Here is an 18,694-nt window from a genome sequence, read left to right as displayed (position 1 = left end):
AAAAAAAAATACTACAAGCAATGTAATTTAAACATAAGAAACCAAGATAACATAATAGTATACTAAATTTTATATATATCAATGGGAAAAAAAAGAAAAAAAACCCCCCCAAAAAAAACCCACCGTGCAACTAACTAAAAGCAAAGCAAAGCAAAGCAATGGGCTAACTTGAAACCAAACAGAGTTAAACTTAAAATCACGTCCTCAATCCCGACCTCCATTAAAAACAGTGAAAAAAAACAAGAAGGGTAAATACTACATTAAATGAAAATATCGAATAAAAGGTCCCCAAATCTGTTCAAATTTAAATGAAGAATCATAAAGGTTACTTCTAATTTTCTCCAAATTCAAACATAAAATCGTCTGAGAAAACCAAAAAAAGGTAGTTGGAGCATTAAGCTCTTTCCAATGTTGTAAAATACATCTTTTCGCCATTAAAGTAAGAAATGCAATCATTCTACGGGCTGAAGGGGAAAGATTACTAGAAATTTTAGGTAGTCCAAAGATATAGCAGTAATAGGGTGAGGAGAGATATCTATATTTAATACCTTAGAAATAATATTAAAAATATCTCTCCAAAAAGTTTCCAAAGTAGGGCAAGACCAAAACATATGAGTTAAAGAGGCTATCTGCCCCGAACATCTATCACAGAAAGGATTAATATGCGAGTAAAAACGCGCTAACTTATCTTTGGACATATGTGCTCTATGAACCACTTTAAATTGAATTAGGGAATGTTTAGCACAAATAGAGGAAGTATTAACTAATTGTAAAATCTGCCCCCAATCATCCACAGAAATGGTAAGCCCCAATTCCTGTTCCCAATCTACCCTAATCTTATCAAATGGAGCTTTCCTAAGTTTCATAATAATATTATAAATCATAGCCGATGCACCTTTCTGACATGGATTGAGGTTAATTATCGAATCTAAAATATATGTAGGAGGAAGCATTGGAAAGGAAGAAAGTATAGTACTTAGGAAATTTCTAACTTGTAAATATCTAAAAAAATGTATTCTTGATAAGTTATATTTATTAGATAATTGTTCAAAAGACATAAGGGAACCATCTAAAAATAAATCCAAAAACCGTAAAATACCCTTAGTCTTCCAAGTTTGAAAAGCGCGATCCGTAAAAGAGGGAGGAAAAAATATGTTACCTAAAATAGGAATCGCTAACCCGAATTGATTAAGATCAAAAAATTTTCTGAATTGAAACCAAATGCGCAAAGCATATTTAACTATCGGGTTAGAGACCTGCTTAAGGCGTTTCGAATCAAAAGGGAGAGAGGAGCCTAAAATAGAGCCAAGTGTATAACCCTGAACAGATTGTAGTTCCAATGCTACCCATTTAGGAATAGATAGTATGTCCTGATCAAGTAACCAAAATTTCATATGTCGAATATTAATAGCCCAATAATAGAATCTAAAGTTAGGTAATGCTAAACCTCCATCTCTCTTAGCTTTCTGTAAATGTATTTTACCCAGTCTCGGATTCTTATTCTGCCAAATAAATGAAGAAATTTTAGAGTCAACTTTATCAAAGAAAGATTTTGGAACAAAAATTGGTAATGCCTGAAACACATATAAAAATTTTGGCAAAAAAAACATCTTAACTGCATTAATACGACCAATCAAAGTTAAATATAAGGGAAACCATTTAGATGAAAGTTGAGTAATATGGTCTATTAATGGTAAAAAGTTAGTCTTAAATAAATCTTTGTATTTACAAGTAATTTTAATCCCAAGATATGAGAAATAATTATTAATCAATTTAAATGGAAATTTATAATATAAGGGAAGATGTTTATTAATCGGAAAAAGTTCACTCTTACTAAGATTTAATTTATAACCTGAAAAAAAACCAAATTGTGCTAATAACTCTAAAACAGCAGGAGTGGATTTCTCAGGATTAGAAATATATAAAAGTAAATCATCAGCATAGAGTGATAATTTATGGGACTTTAATCCCCGAGTTATCCCAGTAATATTTGAAGATTCTCGAATAGCAATTGCAAGAGGTTCTAATGCAATATCAAATAATAGGGGACTAAGAGGACAGCCTTGTCGAGTACCTCGAAAGAGAGGAAAAAAAGGTGAGTTTAAAGAGTTAGTACGAACCGAGGCTACAGGGGAATGATATAACAGTTTAATCCAGGATATAAATTTCAAGCTAAAATTAAACATTTCAAGCACCTTAAATAAATAAGGCCATTCTACTCTATCAAAAGCTTTCTCGGCATCTAAAGAAATAACACACTCAGGAACATTTTGTGAGGGAGTATAAACGATATTTAACAATGTACGAATATTATAAAAAGAGTAACGACCTTTAATAAAACCCGTTTGGTCTTCCGAAATAATAGAAGGAAGTACTTTTTCTAGTCTATTTGCTAATAACTTAGAAAAAACTTTAGAATCAACATTTAATAAAGATATTGGTCTATAAGATGCACATTGAGCAGGGTCTTTATCCTTCTTTAGTATTAGAGAAATTGATGCTCTATTAAAAGATTCAGGAAGTTTACCAAGTTTCAGAGAAGCCTCAAAAACCCTACAGAGCCAAGGGATCAATAAAGAAGCAAAACATTTATAAAATTCAACGGTAAACCCATCCGGGCCAGGAGCTTTCCCCAGATTCATAGAAAAAATAACATTCTTAATCTCATCCATTGTAATGGAAGTATCTAATAAAGAAGACATATCCTGTGAAATCTGAGGGAAGTCTAACTTATCTAAAAAATCATTCATATATTTAGAATCTCGAGGAGACTCTGATTGATATAAAGAAGAATAAAAATCACAAAAGGTTTGATTAATCCCCACATGATCCAGTATCAATCGATCATTTTGGTTATAAATCTGATTGATTTGAGATTTAACATAATTAGATTTCAATTGATTAGCCAGCAGCTTGCCAATTTTGTCACTGTGAACATAAAAGTCACTTCTTGTTTTCTTTAATTGGTTTACAATCGAGGACGAGAGTAGTAAACTGTGTTCCATTTGAAGTTCAGTTCTTTGTTTGTATAACTCCTCAGAAGGAGCCATAACATATTTCTTATCAATTTCTTTAATCTTGTCCACAATTGCCATCTCCTCCTGCTTCTGTTTCTTCCTCAAAGCAGCAGAATACGAAATAATCTGACCCCGAATATAGGCTTTAAAAGTGTCCCAAAGAGTGTTAACCGAAATATCCTCTGTATGGTTAATTGTAAAAAAAAGCTCAATCTGTTCATTCATAAAGTTAACAAAGTCCGAGTCCTGAAGCAACAGCGAATTAAAACGCCATTGTCTATTATTTGGTATATTGGCCATAATTTTAATAGAAAGCTTAAGTGGAGCATGATCCGAAATGGTTATAGAATCATAATCACATTTAATCACTGAAGGAATAAGACGAGAATCAATAAAAAAATAATCAATTCTTGAATAGGAATGATGAACATGTGAAAAGAAGGAAAAATCTTTTTCCTGAGGATGCAGAAAACGCCAAATGTCCGTCGACCCAGAATCAGAAAGGAAAAAATTAATCAAATTTGCAGATTTATTAGGTAAGGTCCGTAAAGGAGCCGAACGGTCCAAAGCTGGAGACAAACAGGTATTAAGATCTCCGCCCCAGATCAATGAAAACTCGTTCAAATTCGGAAACTGATTAAACAATGATTTATAAAATTCCGGACAATCCATATTAGGAGCATAAACATTAACCAAAACTACTTTTTTATTAAATAGTAAACCACTAACCAATAAAAATCTACCATTCGGATCAGAAATAATATCCTGTTGTATAAAAGTAACTGAGGAATCTATAAAAATAGAGACGCCTCGAATCTTAGCATTGGAGTTCGAATGAAATTGTTGTCCCTTCCAGAATTTAAAAAAACGTAGTCTGTCCCCCCTCCGTACATGGGTCTCTTGTAAAAATAAAATTTGTGCTTTAAGTCTCCGGAACACTTTAAAAACTTTTTTCCTTTTAATAGGATGATTAAGACCGTTAGTATTCCAGGAGACAAAATTAATAATAGACTCCATAAATCCTAAAGTCAACCCACAACAAGGAGGATTGACGATAGGCTCGACCCACGAACCCGGAGAGGAAACAGAACATACGAAAGATACCGGGAAAAAGGACGCAACCAGTACTTCAATAATGTATATAGCCCAAAGAGAAAAAAACTAAAACGTGAAGCCCCTCCCGCCACCCCCCTCCCCAAGACCCCAAGGCAAAATCTAAAGCAGACCCGCCCGAAAGAAGCAAGCGCTAAAACTACCCCCATGACTTCCGGTATACGCTCCCTAAAAAAAAGGTATAAATATGAAAAAGATCAGCTAATTGTAAAACAGTAAAAAAGTAAAAAAAAGGTAACTCAATTAAAATACACACACAACAGAACAAAAGCCAGAAAATATATATTAAAAAAAAACCACAATAAACCCCAAACCCATGAATAAACACAACAACAAGAAAAAATAAGATTATTGACATAAAGTAGTTATAAAAAGCAAAACAAAATAAAATTTAAAAAAACTACAAAATTTAAGGCCACACAGGAAATACGTAAGATGACAAAAAGGAAGTAACCACCCAGAATCCCCTGGGAAAAGAAAGAAATGACGCAGTTGAAAAGAAAGTTTAGCAACCATATTAAGAAATCAAAAATAAACTTTTCTGCCCAAATAGGGCACGAAAAAGTTAAAACCAACCAATTCACAGCCTCCGATCAACGGAGATAATTAAAAAAAAATAGCAATTAAGATGTTGAAGGTGAAAGTTGATCCAGATAACTCTGGGCATCCGATGGAGAATCAAAAAAACGAAGGACTCCATCTGACATGCGAATCCTTAGACATGCAGGGTACAGCAATGTTGGTCTTAAATCCATCTTATAGAATTCCGACATCACAGATCTGTAGCGAACTCGTTGGTCCCAGATTGGTTTACTGAAATCTTCCACGAATCGGAACCTAAGATCCGAAAAATCAATGAAACCTTTAGATCGAGCGAATCGAAACAGTCTCTCCTTGTCTTGAAAGTAATGAAAACGTAAGATAACATGCCGAGGTCTATCTGACCTAGACGAGTATGATGGGATTCTGTGAACACGATCCAGTAGCGGTGGTTGGTCAGGAAATACAGTAGGGAATGCATCTTTTAAAAGTTGAGAAAAATACTTCATGGGGTTGTTAGATTCAACAGTTTCACGCACCCCAATCATTCGTAAATTCTGCCGTCGCATTCTAGATTCCAAGTCAGAGTTTTTAAAAGTCAGAAAGTCAAGTTTCTTCTTCATTACATTAATTGTTTCTTCGATTTTCCCCATCTTAAGCTCACTTTGTTGCGCGAATTTTTGAAGATCAGATATAGCCGACTGATGTTCCGCAATAGATGTTTGCATCTTATCAATTGAATCGGCAATTTTCTGGAGATTAATTGAGATTTCCGTATGAATCAGGTCTTTAACAGAGTCTGCAATTTCCGTACGAATGATCTCCCTAACAGAGGTTGAAATTTCCCTCTGAATTAACTCCGATATCGCTTTCAAAGTCACCGGTGATTCAGTCGGGGGGAAATCCATACCTTTCGGTTTAACCGGAGGTTTACCATCCTTGCCGTTTTTCCCGTTCTTAGACATAGCAGATCTAAGTTCCATCCAGTTGTCGGAGAATTCAGTTTAATTCAAAGTATTGTAAGAGTTGATGCCTTAATGGTTAATTAAAGTATAGCTGACCATAGAGAAAAAAAACTCAGAGGTAATGGAGCGAGTCAAGAACGCGACTTCACTCCATGAGCGCTACCGGAAGTCCCCCGCCAGCAACATTCTCAACCAAATTGTTCATACAGATGATGACTAACAGCAGACCCAGCATCGATCCCTGTGGAACACCACTGGTCACAGGTCTCCAGCCTGAGAAAAAACCTCCACTCCCACACTCTGCCTCCTACCACCACACCAATTGTGTGTCAAATTGGTTGGCTCACTCTGGATTCTATGTGAGTTTCAGACTAGAGGGGACTGGTTTAAAGTGAGTGTGGGAAGGTTTAAAAGGGACCGAAGGGACAAACTTCTCCACGCAGAGACGGTGAGTGCACGGAAGGAAATGGAAGAGGAGGGTACAATTGGACAACTACATGGATAGGAAACGTTTAAGGGATACAGGACGGTGCCTGCTCAGTTGGACAATTAGGCCAAAGCGCCTGATTCTGGCCTTCTAGACCAGCCAACCATGTGGGACCTTGTCAAAAGTTTTGGCACGTGGACATCATCTACCACCCTGCCATTGTCAATCTTCTTGGTCACCACTTCTTAATCTAATTTCCGACACATAGCAAAGCCAAGGTGACTATCTCTATTGATTCCTGTGTCTCGGAATCCACTCCAGAAACAATCCCACTGACGCTATGTTAATTATCCTGCAGTTCCCTGGCTTTTCCTTGAATAAGTGCCCAACAGTAACCATCCACCAGTCTTCCAGGACCACATCCAATGCAAATGATGATACAATTATCTCAGTAAGCCCCACACTGTCCTAGGACACACTCAGTCAGGCCCCAAAGATTCTGAGGGGAACTAAACACAAAAGTAGGAAGTTTTTGTTTTGGTTATATTGGGAAGTGGGTGAGACCACGTTTGTGCCAGTGTGTATAGTACTGCCCTCCTTATTCAAGGAATGACATTAATATGTTGAAGCAATTAAGTGAAGGTTTACTAAAATTATAATTGAAACGTGTGCACTGGAACTTAGAAGAGTAAGAGACTATTTCTTCAGGAGTCTCAACAGGCTGGATGTGGGAAGAATATAATTTCCTGTGGGAGACTCTTACTGTTTAAAAAGGAGGGTCACGGAGATGGAACAATTTGTTTTCTCTCAGATGGTCATGAGTCTTTGGAACCCTCTCCCTCAAAGGCTGGTGTAAAGTCAGTCTGAATATTTCCAAGCAGAGGTAGTTAATAAGCAGGTTTACTGTGGGGAGACAGACTTCACAAATGTGCAACTGGGTGGCTCAGTGGAGAAGGAGAGTTGAACCTCACTGTTCTGGTGATCTATTATTAATCCTGACCTCTGACGCAATCTGTGTGGGACTTTAAACTCTCCCTGTAATCGCATGCTCTTTGTCCATCACACGTTCTAAAGATAAACAGGCCTGTATAATTTGTTCATTAGTCTGTTTATAAATGACATAACCTGAGAAGAATTGGTGGGAATGTACAGCAGAAGAATAGGATTGCTCAATGAGCCAGTGTAGACTTGATGGGCCATCAAGGAACAAATGGAATGTGACCAACTGAAGAGGGGGGAAAGAAATGAGACCTCACAATCACCGTGTAGAGGGAACCTTGCATCTTCTCTTTAGAGTGTTTAACAGGGCCAAGAAGGAACAGATGGTTTGAGTGGAGATAATGGATATTGATAGGTTTTATCAAAGTCTGGGTTCAGTACCACAGTAACACATGCTCTTCCTACCTTGGAAATATGTGCAGGAACAGTCGAGGGAGCTTTACTCTGTTTGTAACCCATGCTGTTGCTGCCCTGGGAGTGTTTGATGGAGCAGTGTAGTGGCACATTTACTTTAGCTGCCTCGGGTACTCTGAAGCTTAATATTTGAGCTTCAGTTTGTTTTCTGCCATTTGGTGATCTTGATGTTTCCTTCCAACACTTAGAAACAGTCAGTAATAAAGTACTCAGTGTGAGCTATCACTAACATTCTATTATGCCCAGTACTAATTACATTCAATCAGTTAAATTCTGAGCAACACACAAAATGCTGGATGAACTCAGCAGGTCAGGCAGCATCCATGGAGGGGAATAAAAAGTTGACATTTCAGGCTCAGACCCTTCATCAGTTAAATTCTGCTCCTGTGCCAGTAAAATATATTTGCCTGTTTGAAAATTTGGAGCTTTGGGAATCTCAGTATTTGCTAATACCTCTCACTTGAGGTGTCCAGGCACCAACTAACCCCAGGTCTCACTGTTGTAAGGAAGCTGCATTAAGGAATGATCAACAGCTCTATATTGGGTGGCAAGAACAGGCAGACAGCTGCCTGTAATGGAGCAACACTGACAGGAGTGAGCAAGTACTCCGGGGCTTTGGATCAGAAACAGAAAATGCTGGCAAACTCAGCAGGGCAGGCAGCATCCGTGGATAAGAAACAGATATCTTTTGAGGTTGAAGACCCTTATCAGAACTTAATTTCTGCCTGACCTTCAATGAAACACACAATTCTTACGTGTCCAGGAAGCTAACAGCAGGCTGTGAAACCATCAGCAGCAGAGGGGTTGGTAACAAGAACACAATTACTCAGTCACTGATGTGATGAAGAGGAGCACAGTGAATCTACAATTTATTTTAGTCTTTATGAGTGAAGCCCTCTACTACAGACAATGAGTACAGCCAGCCTCACCGTCCCTGATGATCAGAAGCTCCTCGATATACTTACGGCTACATATTTCTTCTTCCCAAAGAAGCACATTCCAATGTTATTCCATAGGGGCGGGCTTTCAGGAATGGCATGTGCTGCTATCCTGTACTTGCTGAGCGCCACATCATAGTCATTGTGAGACTGCATCATGCTACCTGCAGCCAGGATGGCCTGAGCAAATGAAACAGAAAATTAGAGGCAGTCCAGAATCACACTCTGTGTACACCTCAGAAAACACACCACAGTTACCACAGCAATAACCACCCAGGTTGTAGGAGTTTCAAGGGAGGGGCAGCACCCCTGGAGAAGGGGCTTGTCGTGTCCATTCTGGGTCAGTTGACTCATCTTTGGACCCCACTGGACACTTAGCTCTCACCTTAGCTGCAAGTAGCCGTTTGTATGCGGCAGTGGCCACATCCAGGTGGGCTAAGTTAGGTGAAGGTAGCTGGCGGGCCTCACACTCTGGTGAGATAGGGACATGCATGTGAAATCAGCTCCAGCGGACTGAGTGGATAAGATCAACAGTGAGATCCAACAGCCAGGAAAGGAATACTGCAACACCTTATGGACAGCAAAGGGCATAACAAAGCACAAAAGAAGTCTGTTGCAACCAAGGCAGACCTCAGATTGTGACGATTACTTGTACTACTGGATCCAGTCCTCCTTGGCCAAGAGGATGGAACCGTCACAGTGCAATGGCTTTTCCACGTTAAAAATTCTCCTGCACAGTCTCCTATCATTGTTAGATGCAACGCACAAACAACAATCACCCTGGTTAAATAGCAGAAAAAAATGTTATGTTCCTGAATAAACAGTTAATCTGCAGTTTACCATGTGGAATCAGCACAATGAACATGTACCATGTGGTCACCATCTCAACGTGTCCCATCATTCAATAACTGCATGGTTCATCCCATATGGAATAAGGTCGATAAATTTGTAGCACAGTTACAGGTTAGCAAGTATGATGTAAGCATCACTAAACCATGGCTGAAAGAAGATTTTGCTGGGAGCTTTATGTCCAAGGATACACATTGTATCAAAAGAACAGACAGGAATGTAGAGGGGGTGGGGTGGCTCTGTTGGTAAAAATGAAATTAAATCATTAGAAATAGGTGACATAAGATCAGAAGGTGTTGAATCATTGTGGACAGAGCTCAGGAACTGTAAGGGTAAAAGACCCAGATGGGAGTTAAATACAGACCCCAAACTGTAGTAAGGACGGGGTCTACAAGTTTCAAAGGGAGATTTAGAAAACACATGCCAAAAGGGCACTGTTACAATAGTCGTGGGGGGGATGGATTTTAATTACGCAGGTAGATTGGAAAAATCAGGTTGGTGCTGGATTCCAAGAGAGGGGATTTCTAGAATGCCCAAGAGATGGCTTTTTTAGAGCAGCTTGTGGTTCAGCCCACTAGAGGATCAGTTATTCTGGATTGGGTGTTGTGCAATGAACAGGAATTGATTAGAGAGCTGAAGATAAAGGAACCCTTAGGAGAAAGTTATCATAATATGATCGAATTCATCCTGAAATTTAAGATGGAGAAGCTGCTGGCGACCGAGACTGAGGTCGGATCGTTTGGATAGAGACGGTGCTTGGTACTCTGTGTCGGAGGGCTGATCGGAGGCTTGAAGTTCTCGGACGACTCAGAGTCGGACTGTGGTCGGCATGGCAAGGAGAGTTTTCTTCCTTCTCCCGTCTGCGTGAGATGTGGGACATTCGAGAGACTTTGAACTTTTTTACTGTGCCATGGCCTGTTCTTCATCAAGTTATGGTATTGTTGCACTGTTGTAACTATATGTTATAATTATGTGGTTTTTGTTAGTTTTTCAGTCTTGGTTTGTCCTGTGTTTTTGTGATATCACAGCAGAGGAATATTGTATCATTTCTTAATGCATGCATTACTAAATGACAATAAAAGAGGACTGCGTGTCCTCATAATCTAATCTAAAGTCAGATGTATCAGTATTATAGTGGAGTAAAGGGAATTACAGAGGCATGAGAGAGGAGTTGGCCAAAATTGACTGGAATTGGCAGGGAAGTTGGCAGAGCAGCAATGGCTGGAATTTCAAGAAGCAATTTGGAAGGCACAGGATATATACATCCCAAAGAAGAAGTATTCTAAAGGTAACCTAAAAGCATATAATAGAGCAAAAATTAGTGGGAAGTTAGAGGATTGGGAAGCTTTTAAAAAACAACAGAAGGCACCTAAAAAAGTCATTAAGAAGGTAAAGATTGAATACAAAAGTAAGCCAGCCAATAATATTAAAGAGGATACCAAACGTTTTTTCAGATACATAAAGTGTAAAAGAGAGTTGGGCGTAGATTTTGGACCACTGGAAAACGATGGTGGAGAGGTAGTAATGAGGGACAAGGAAATTGTGGATGAGCAGAATAAGTATTTTGCATAAATCTTCAGTGTTAGACACCAGCTGAATGGTGGCAGTTCCAGGTGTCGGGTCATGAATGTGTGAAGTTAGCATTACTAGTGAGAAGATTCTTGGGAAACTGAAAGGTCTTGAAGGTAGGTAAGTCACCTGGACCAGATGGTGTACACCCCAGGGTTCTGAAAGAGGTGGCTGAAGAGATTGTGCAGGGATTAGTAATGATTTTTCGAGAATCACTAGATTCTGGAATGGTCCGTAAGACTGGAAAATTGCAAATGTCAGTCCACTCTTCAAGAAGGGAGAGAGGCAGAAGAAAGAAAATGTCAGTTAGTCTAATCTCAGTGGTTGAGAAGATATTGGATTCGATTGTTAACAGTAAGGTCTCAGGGTATTTGGAGGCACATGATAAAATAGGCCAAAGTCAGCATGGTTTCCTCAAGGGAAAATCCTGACAAATCTGTTGGAATTCTTTGAAGAAATAACAAGCAGGATAGACAAAAGAGAATCAGTGGATGTTGTGTATTTGGATTTTCCAATGCCCTTTGACAATAATAACAGTAATAATACTCTCAAGACCGTAAAGAATGATACCATTAAGAAAGTCTTTGACATCAAGTACCTCGGATCAAGAATGATGAGTTCGGAGAAGGACATAAAGATACAGAAGGCGCTATGAATGACATGAAGGAAATCTGGAAGTCGAACCTGACCAGAGGGCTTAAAAAGAGGACTTTCATAGCAGACAGAGTCCATTCTCACATACGGATGTGAGATGTGGGCACTCACCAAGACGATGCGTAAGTCTCTAGATGGTTGCTATACACGAATGCTCTGGATGGCTCTTGTTGTGAGTTGGCAGCAGCACATGTCGAACGTTGAGCTCTATAACAACCTACCGATGCTCACCACTAAAATCGAGGCGAGAAGACTGCAATTAGCGGGGCACTGTCTACTCCACCCCGAGCTACCTGCCAGCCTAGTCATTATATGGGAGCCCAAGCATGGGAGGATGATCCCTGGGCGCCCTCCCAAGACTATGGTCAACATGCTCCTAGAAGAGAGTGGCACGGATAATGTAGATGAACTGAACACACTGATGAGGGAGAGGGAGAAGTGGAGAGTCCGTCATCGTGCCCGACGCCGGCCCCCTAGGCCTGAGTCGACGTAGTAGTAGTAGTTGTAGTTTGACAAGGTGCCACACATGAGGCTGTTTAACAAGCCCATGGCTTTACAAGGAAAATCCTAGCATGGATAAAGCAGTAGCTGATTGACACGAGTCAAAGAGTGGTAATAAAGGGAGTCTTTTCTGGTTGGCTACCGGTGACTAGTGGTATTTCAGAATGGTCAGTGTTGGAACCAATTCTTTTTACATTATTACAATCAACGATTTGTATGACGGAATTGATAGCTATGTGCAAAGTTTGAAGATGATACAAAGATTGATAGAGGGGCAGCAAGTTTTAAGGAAGTGCAGAGGCTACAGAAGGACTTAGACAGATTAGGAGAATGGGCACAAAGTAGCAGATGGAATACAGTGTCGGAAAGTGTATGGCAGGGGTGTCAAACTACCGGCCTGCGAAGGGGTCCAATCCAGCCCGCGGGATGATTTGGGGGTGGGGGAAGTATATTCTCGACCATCTATTGTATATCTGTCCGGCAGCCGCTCTCTCTCCCACCGCTGCTTGTGCCGCCTGCTGCGACGGCAGCTCGTTGTGTACTTAGAAAACAATAGGCGGCCGTTAATCACCCGCTGTGCATAAGCACCTACCACTCTGCACTGAAGACCACTAGGGCCCCACTTACGTCATCAGACACAGTATAAACACACAGAGTACTCAGGTAAGTAACACCTGTAGCAAGGCTGTAGCAAAGCAAGTAACACCTGTTTGCTGCTGTGGTTCAAAATGCTTTTCAAGAAAGTCGACATCGAAGGTCAGATATTCAACGATAATTGGAAAGATCATTTTTTCTTCTGCGAGGTCAACGGCAAACCTGTGTGTCTGATATGCTGGCAACAAGTGGCTGTGGCAAAAGAGTACAATATCAAACGACACTATGAGACGCCACATGGAGAAAGATATGACAAGTACGCAGGACGACTCAGAACGCAAAAGGTAAACGAGCTTGAAGCAGCTCTGAAAAAACAGCAATCAGTGTTCACCAAAAGTCGAGAGACTCATGATGGAGCTGTCGGGGCCAGCTAAATTATTGCCAACAAAATAGCTGCTGTGTTGAAACCATACTCAGAGGGGGAATTCATCAAAGCATGCATGCTGACGGCGGCTGAGCTGGTGTGCCCTGAGAAGAGACAGGCTTTTGGTAACATCAACTTGTCAAGAAATACTGTGGCAGAGAGAATCGAGAACCTTGCAGGAGATTTGAACAGTCAACTAAAAGACAAAGTGAAGTCATTTGTTGCCTTGTCTATTGCAATTGATGAGAGCTCAATCAACGTGACTGATGTAGCTCAATTGGGAATATTTATTCATGGTGTTAATGCATCTTTGACCGTCACCGAGGAGTTTGTGGAGATGGTGCCCATGACAACGGCGAACGACGTTTTCTCCAGCCTCGTCGAGGCCTTGGACAGACTGGAGGTTGACTGCAGCCACACTGTCAGCGTGGCAACAGATGGCGCACCGTCCATGGACAGGAAAAAGGCAGGAGTTGTTGGGAAACTCAGAGAGCAAGTTCAGACAGGGAATCCAGAGCAGGAATTCTGGAATTTTCATTGTATTATACACCAAGAGGTGTTATGTAGCAGGGGCCTGAAAATCAACAATGTCACGGATGTAGTAATCAAAACGGTTAATTTTATTAGAGTCAAGGGACTCAGCCATCAGCAATTTGACACTCTTTTGTCCGAAAGTAATATTGGACATGGCCTACCCTACCACACTGAGGTCCACTGGTTGAGCAGAGGGGTTGTGCTCAAACATTTTTTTCAACTACATGCGGAAACTGGACTATTCATGAATGAGAAAGGGAAGCCAGTGGCAGAGTTGGATGACCCAGATTGGCTTCATGATCTTGCATTTTTGGTGGATATAACAGTGTCAAGTCAAACTAGAGTTTCTAGAAAGTATCAGGACCAAGAGGCAAAAGAAAATAACATTTTGAAGTAGTAGCAAGAATCCACTGATAGACCAGATGGAACCCACTGCCTGAGCGCTGCTTCTGCCCGGAACATCGGGAGGACCCGGCAGCATCACAGCCGCAGTCTGGGAGCAGCACTGGAATCTGCGGTAAGATGCTGAACTTTAAATAACTTGAGAGACTGTTTCATGGAAAAGAGCACTGCTGTCACTGCGTTTTGGGTCAGCGCTAGCTTCACGTCACGGGGATCATCGCGCGCAGGCGCCTCTGGGAAATGGCGTGAGGTTTAAGAAGAGATCAGGAACCTTCAGGAAGGGTCGCCCGGTTTGAAAACATAACGGTCTATTAGAGAGCAGAGAGGCGCAGGTCGGAAACCGTCTACAAAGTCCGGAGAAGTAGCCAGTTTTTTCACCTTATGTCTAATGGCTAGTATCTAATGCCTAGTGACTAGTGTCTAATGACTAGTGGCTTATGACTAGTGACTAATGTCTAATGGCTAATGGTTGATGGAACTATCAAACTGCCGCACTTGTGAAAAATAAAAGGAGGAGAAAGGAAAAGTTGTTTGGTCATTGAGTGGAATCTAGTTAAAAAACCTTCGGGTAGACGCATTCAATCTCTTTCAAGTGGGGAAACTGCAGATGTTCAAAGAAGAACAAGAAATCCCACTTGACAGTGAAAAAACTGGTTGACCGGGAAACTGGAGGACCAGGAAACAGAAATCTGGGAGCTTTGAGCTAGAACAGCAGGAGCAATAACCTGGAATCTTGAAAAGGAAGAAAATCAAGTTAAGATAAAACAACATCAAAGCATCATTAAAAAGCTGTACTTACCTTCTCACCTGTGAACAGCCTGCAGAGGAAATCAAACATGGCTGATCAAGCTATTGGGAAATCAGTTGAGCAACTCAAGGTAGAGCGAACGACAGCAAAAAGATTATTTTCTCGTCTGGTCAACAGTATTACCAGCACCTATGAAGACCTGTCTAAAGAGGCGCTCAGAGTCAGTTTCAATAAACTCACAACAGAAGCCGAGATAGTCGTGGAAGCCAATGATGATGCGGAGGCCGGTTTCACTGCAGAACTGCAGGTGGAGCTGAACACAGAGGAAGTAGCTGTGTTAACTGAACAGCAAAAAGCCGACCTGGCAAAGACGGCAGATGAGTGTGAGTTGAAACTAAAGGAGGTCAGAAGCCTAATCCAGGAGACTCTTTGGACCAACTTTGGAAATGTTGAATTGTTCACAACACTACAAGCAGCAGAGGATGAATGTAAAAACGTCACTGTTGTACAACCCGATGGCCACCAGGAGACGTATGACTTCATGCTTAACCACCCACAAGGACTGGTAAAGACAGTGAAGGAGGTGCATGGTCGGTGGAAATGACGGATCCCGCCAGGGGATCAGAAGGACCTTCAGAGTCACCTAAAGGGGCTCGAACTGCACATCCCCAAGTTGATTTCCAAGAAGGCCCACTTCATACAGGCAAGGAGAAAGGAGGATGCTGAAAGACTAACGCTGACGGCGTTGGGCTCTTCCTCCAATTTTCCCATGCCAGCCATCAGATTGAAACCGATGGCGCTTCCCAAGTTTACTGGCAGCAAACGATTTTCAAGGTGGAAAAAGGACTGGGAAGCACTCCAGAGGCAGGGAGAGCCGACCAGTCCAAGAGAGGTGAAAAAGGTTCAACTACTGGACAGTCTTGATGACAAAATCAGAAGAGACCTTTGCCTCACTACTTATAACACTGCAGATGACATCTTCTGTGTTCTGGAAAACCGCTATGGAAATCAAACGTGCATTGCTATTGAAATAGTGGAAGAGTTACAGAAAATGCCAGCTGTCAGAAATCATCAGTCATGGAAAACGGTGGAATTAATTCAAACTGCAGAGAAGGCACTTGAAGACTTGAGTGACCTTGGAGACACGGGTGCTATCAAAAATCCGCTGGTGACAAAATCAATTGAAAGTAAACTTCCAGAAACTCTCAAAAAGGAATGGCTGGTCTATGTCGCTGACAGGAGAAATGCTGTGACACCAGATAATCAGTTTGACTGTCTCTTAGAATTCCTCAAAGGGCAAGAGAGCATATATGAGCAGCTCGTGCAAGTGGGGGATGAAGAGCCAAGTAGAAGAGAAACCAGGGCTGAGCCAAGACATGCCAGAACCAAGTCTACCAAGTCAGGCGACGACCATGCAGGCTGTGTAGTCTGCGGTGATGGAAAGCACAAAAGGAAACTCTACTTCTGCAAACAGTTTCGAGCGCTAAAGCTACCAGAGAAAAAGGCTGCAGTAAGAAAGTTGGGGGCATGCAAGAAGCGTCTCGAGGTTCATGATGACAGTTCATACTGCAAACCCGCCTATCTGTGTAAAAACCAAGACTGCAAGGATGAGCATACTCCTGAGCATCATTACTATCTGTGTCCCAATGTTGAAATAAAGAAAAGCAGCGCGGGTCACAAAAAGAGCAGATTTGGTCCAGAGGAAGATAAAGGCAGGAAGAAACATACAGAGGATCAAGAGGAGTTCTTCAGCAAACTTTCACCAGAAATGGCCAAACAATGTCGCGATTTATTTTCAAACACTGCATCCAGAGCCTTCAGCACTGTGAAAGGTAAACCGGGCCTTCTGGTGGAAAGTCGATTGCAAGAGCTGCCAGTGATTATGATACTTCTCGAGGTCACAGCTAATGCTGGGCAAAAAATGGGGACGTTAATTGACTTGGTTTCAGACACCAATTATATAACCCACAAGGCTGCAAGCAGACTGAACCTCAGAAGTGAGGAAATCACTCTCGTCGTCCATGGAGTTGGGGGGATGAAGGTTCAGGTGGAGACAAAGCGGTACCTTCTAAAAGTCAGAGTAAACACTCCTAAGGGCACTCTCAAATCACACCAATTGGTTTGTTATGGACTAGACAGCATTGCAAATGTCCACAAATATGACACCGAAGCAACTGCAGAAATTCTTCCCAGACATACCGTTTGATGAACTTGTGAGACCCGGAGAAATAAATTTACTCATAAGCCATAGAGAAGGTCAGCTAGCGTCTCAGGGAACCAGAGCTGTTGGAGACCTTGTGCTGTGGGACAGCCCACTGGGGAAGATGGTCGGAGGAGCACATCCTGATCTCTTTGAGGAGCTGTCTGTGTCAACCCACATGTCCAAGACACATTTTGCAAGGTCAATGAGAGCGGCTGCTGTAAAGTACAAGGAGCTCGCCACCAGAGTCCCAGAGCAACTTCCACCAAACAAATAGGGTGGCATCAAGCTTCAAGCACCAACCGGGACTTCCTGGAGTGGTGGAAATGGGATAGTATTGGTGCAGCATGCGAGCCAAAATGCAGGGGTTGCCGCTGCGGAAACTGCCCGCTGGGCGGCAAAGGAATGAATCTTGCTGAGGAAAGGGAACTTGAAGTTGTAAGAAAAGGCCTCACCTATGTCACAGGTGACTGTCACAGTAAGAAACCACATTGGCATGACAGATATCCTTGGTTAGAAGATCCAGCTTCCTTGCCAAACAACAAAAGAACAGTCGAGGCTACATTTCTCAAGACAGAAAAGCAACTAGCCGAAGAACCTGAGTGGAAAGCTGCCTACACTGCTCAAATGCATGACGTGGTCAATCGAAAGGCTGCAATGAAATTGTCCAGAGACAAGGCCATCAACTGGAACGGGCCAGTCTGGTACGTGAGTCACCTTATTGCTCCGAACCCACACCCTGTCACGACCCCAGTGAGACTCGTGTGGAACAGCAGCTAAAAGTTCAGAGGCGTGATCTTGAACGACCTGCTAATGAAAGGTCCAGATGTCCTCAACCAGATTTGCACTGTCCTACTCAGATTCAAGGGTGGTTTGGGGACATAAAAAAGATGTAGAATTCCGTTTGGTTGGAAGACCGAGAAGTGCACCTGCATAGATTTCTCTGGCGAGACTCTGAGGACGAGGAGCTGGGGGAATATGCAATCACAAGAGTGAACCTCAGAGATAAACCAGCAGGGTGTGTTTGCGCAGCTAGCAATGTGCGAAACTGCTAACCTCCCTCCTTTCACCCACCTCAAAGAGGAGCAGCAGGTGCTCCAACATGACAGCCACGTTGATGACATTCTCACATCCCACAACAACCTTGTCCAGCTGAAATCCATCACAGCAAATGTGGAGCAGATCCTGAAGACCGGAGGTTTCGAGCTCAAGCCTTGGGTCTTTTCTGGGCAAAGTGGGAGGAAAGAGTGCAATGACATGCTGGAGAAGTCCAAGGCAGAAACCATGGTCTTGCCAAACCAAACGCCCGATGATGACAACAAGGCAATTGGCCTGGGCTACATAGTAGAAGAGGACAAGCTCCATGTCATGATTGCAATCAATTTCTTGAATAGAAAGAAAAAAATGAGACTTGGCCAAGACCTTCTACAAGAGCAAATCAGAGACCAGACACCAAACCCCCTGATACGAAGAGAACTGCTCAGCCAAGTATCAGGGCTGTATGGCCCAGTCGGCCTGGTAACTCCTGCGAAGCAGAAGGGAGCTATTCTGGTACGAAGAGCGTTCCAAGAGGCAAAGGGCAAAAGGTGTCCAGTCAAAGAGTCACGGGACATAGCACTCTCAGATGGCCTCGGGGAGGATGCAGTTAAGCTCTTCAAGGAGTACATTCAACTTGGCAAGGTAAAGTTCACCAGGGCACTGACTCCCCCATGCTTCACCGAGGAACCCTGGTAATCACGTTCTCTGATGGAAGCGAGCACACCTATGGAGCAGTGATGTACCTAAGGTGGAACTCGGACCAGGGCT

General features: G+C 42.1%; 1 protein-coding gene across 2 annotated transcripts in view; it reads right to left on the bottom strand.

Moving 5' to 3' along the window:
- The window catches only part of bbs4 (Bardet-Biedl syndrome 4), a 113,397-nt gene that overhangs the window by 18,109 nt on the left and 76,594 nt on the right, over window positions 1-18,694 (bottom strand). For both annotated transcript variants that reach the window (XM_063071077.1, XM_063071079.1), the window contains one exon: window positions 8,441-8,593. In XM_063071077.1, coding sequence (XP_062927147.1) covers window positions 8,441-8,593 — 153 coding nt within the window. The remainder of the gene's footprint in view (window positions 1-8,440; window positions 8,594-18,694) is intronic.

This window comes from Mobula hypostoma, chromosome 18, assembly GCF_963921235.1.
Source record: "Mobula hypostoma chromosome 18, sMobHyp1.1, whole genome shotgun sequence".
NCBI classification, from domain to species: Eukaryota; Metazoa; Chordata; class Chondrichthyes; order Myliobatiformes; family Myliobatidae; genus Mobula; species Mobula hypostoma.
This window is presented reverse-complemented; position numbering and strand designations above follow the sequence as displayed.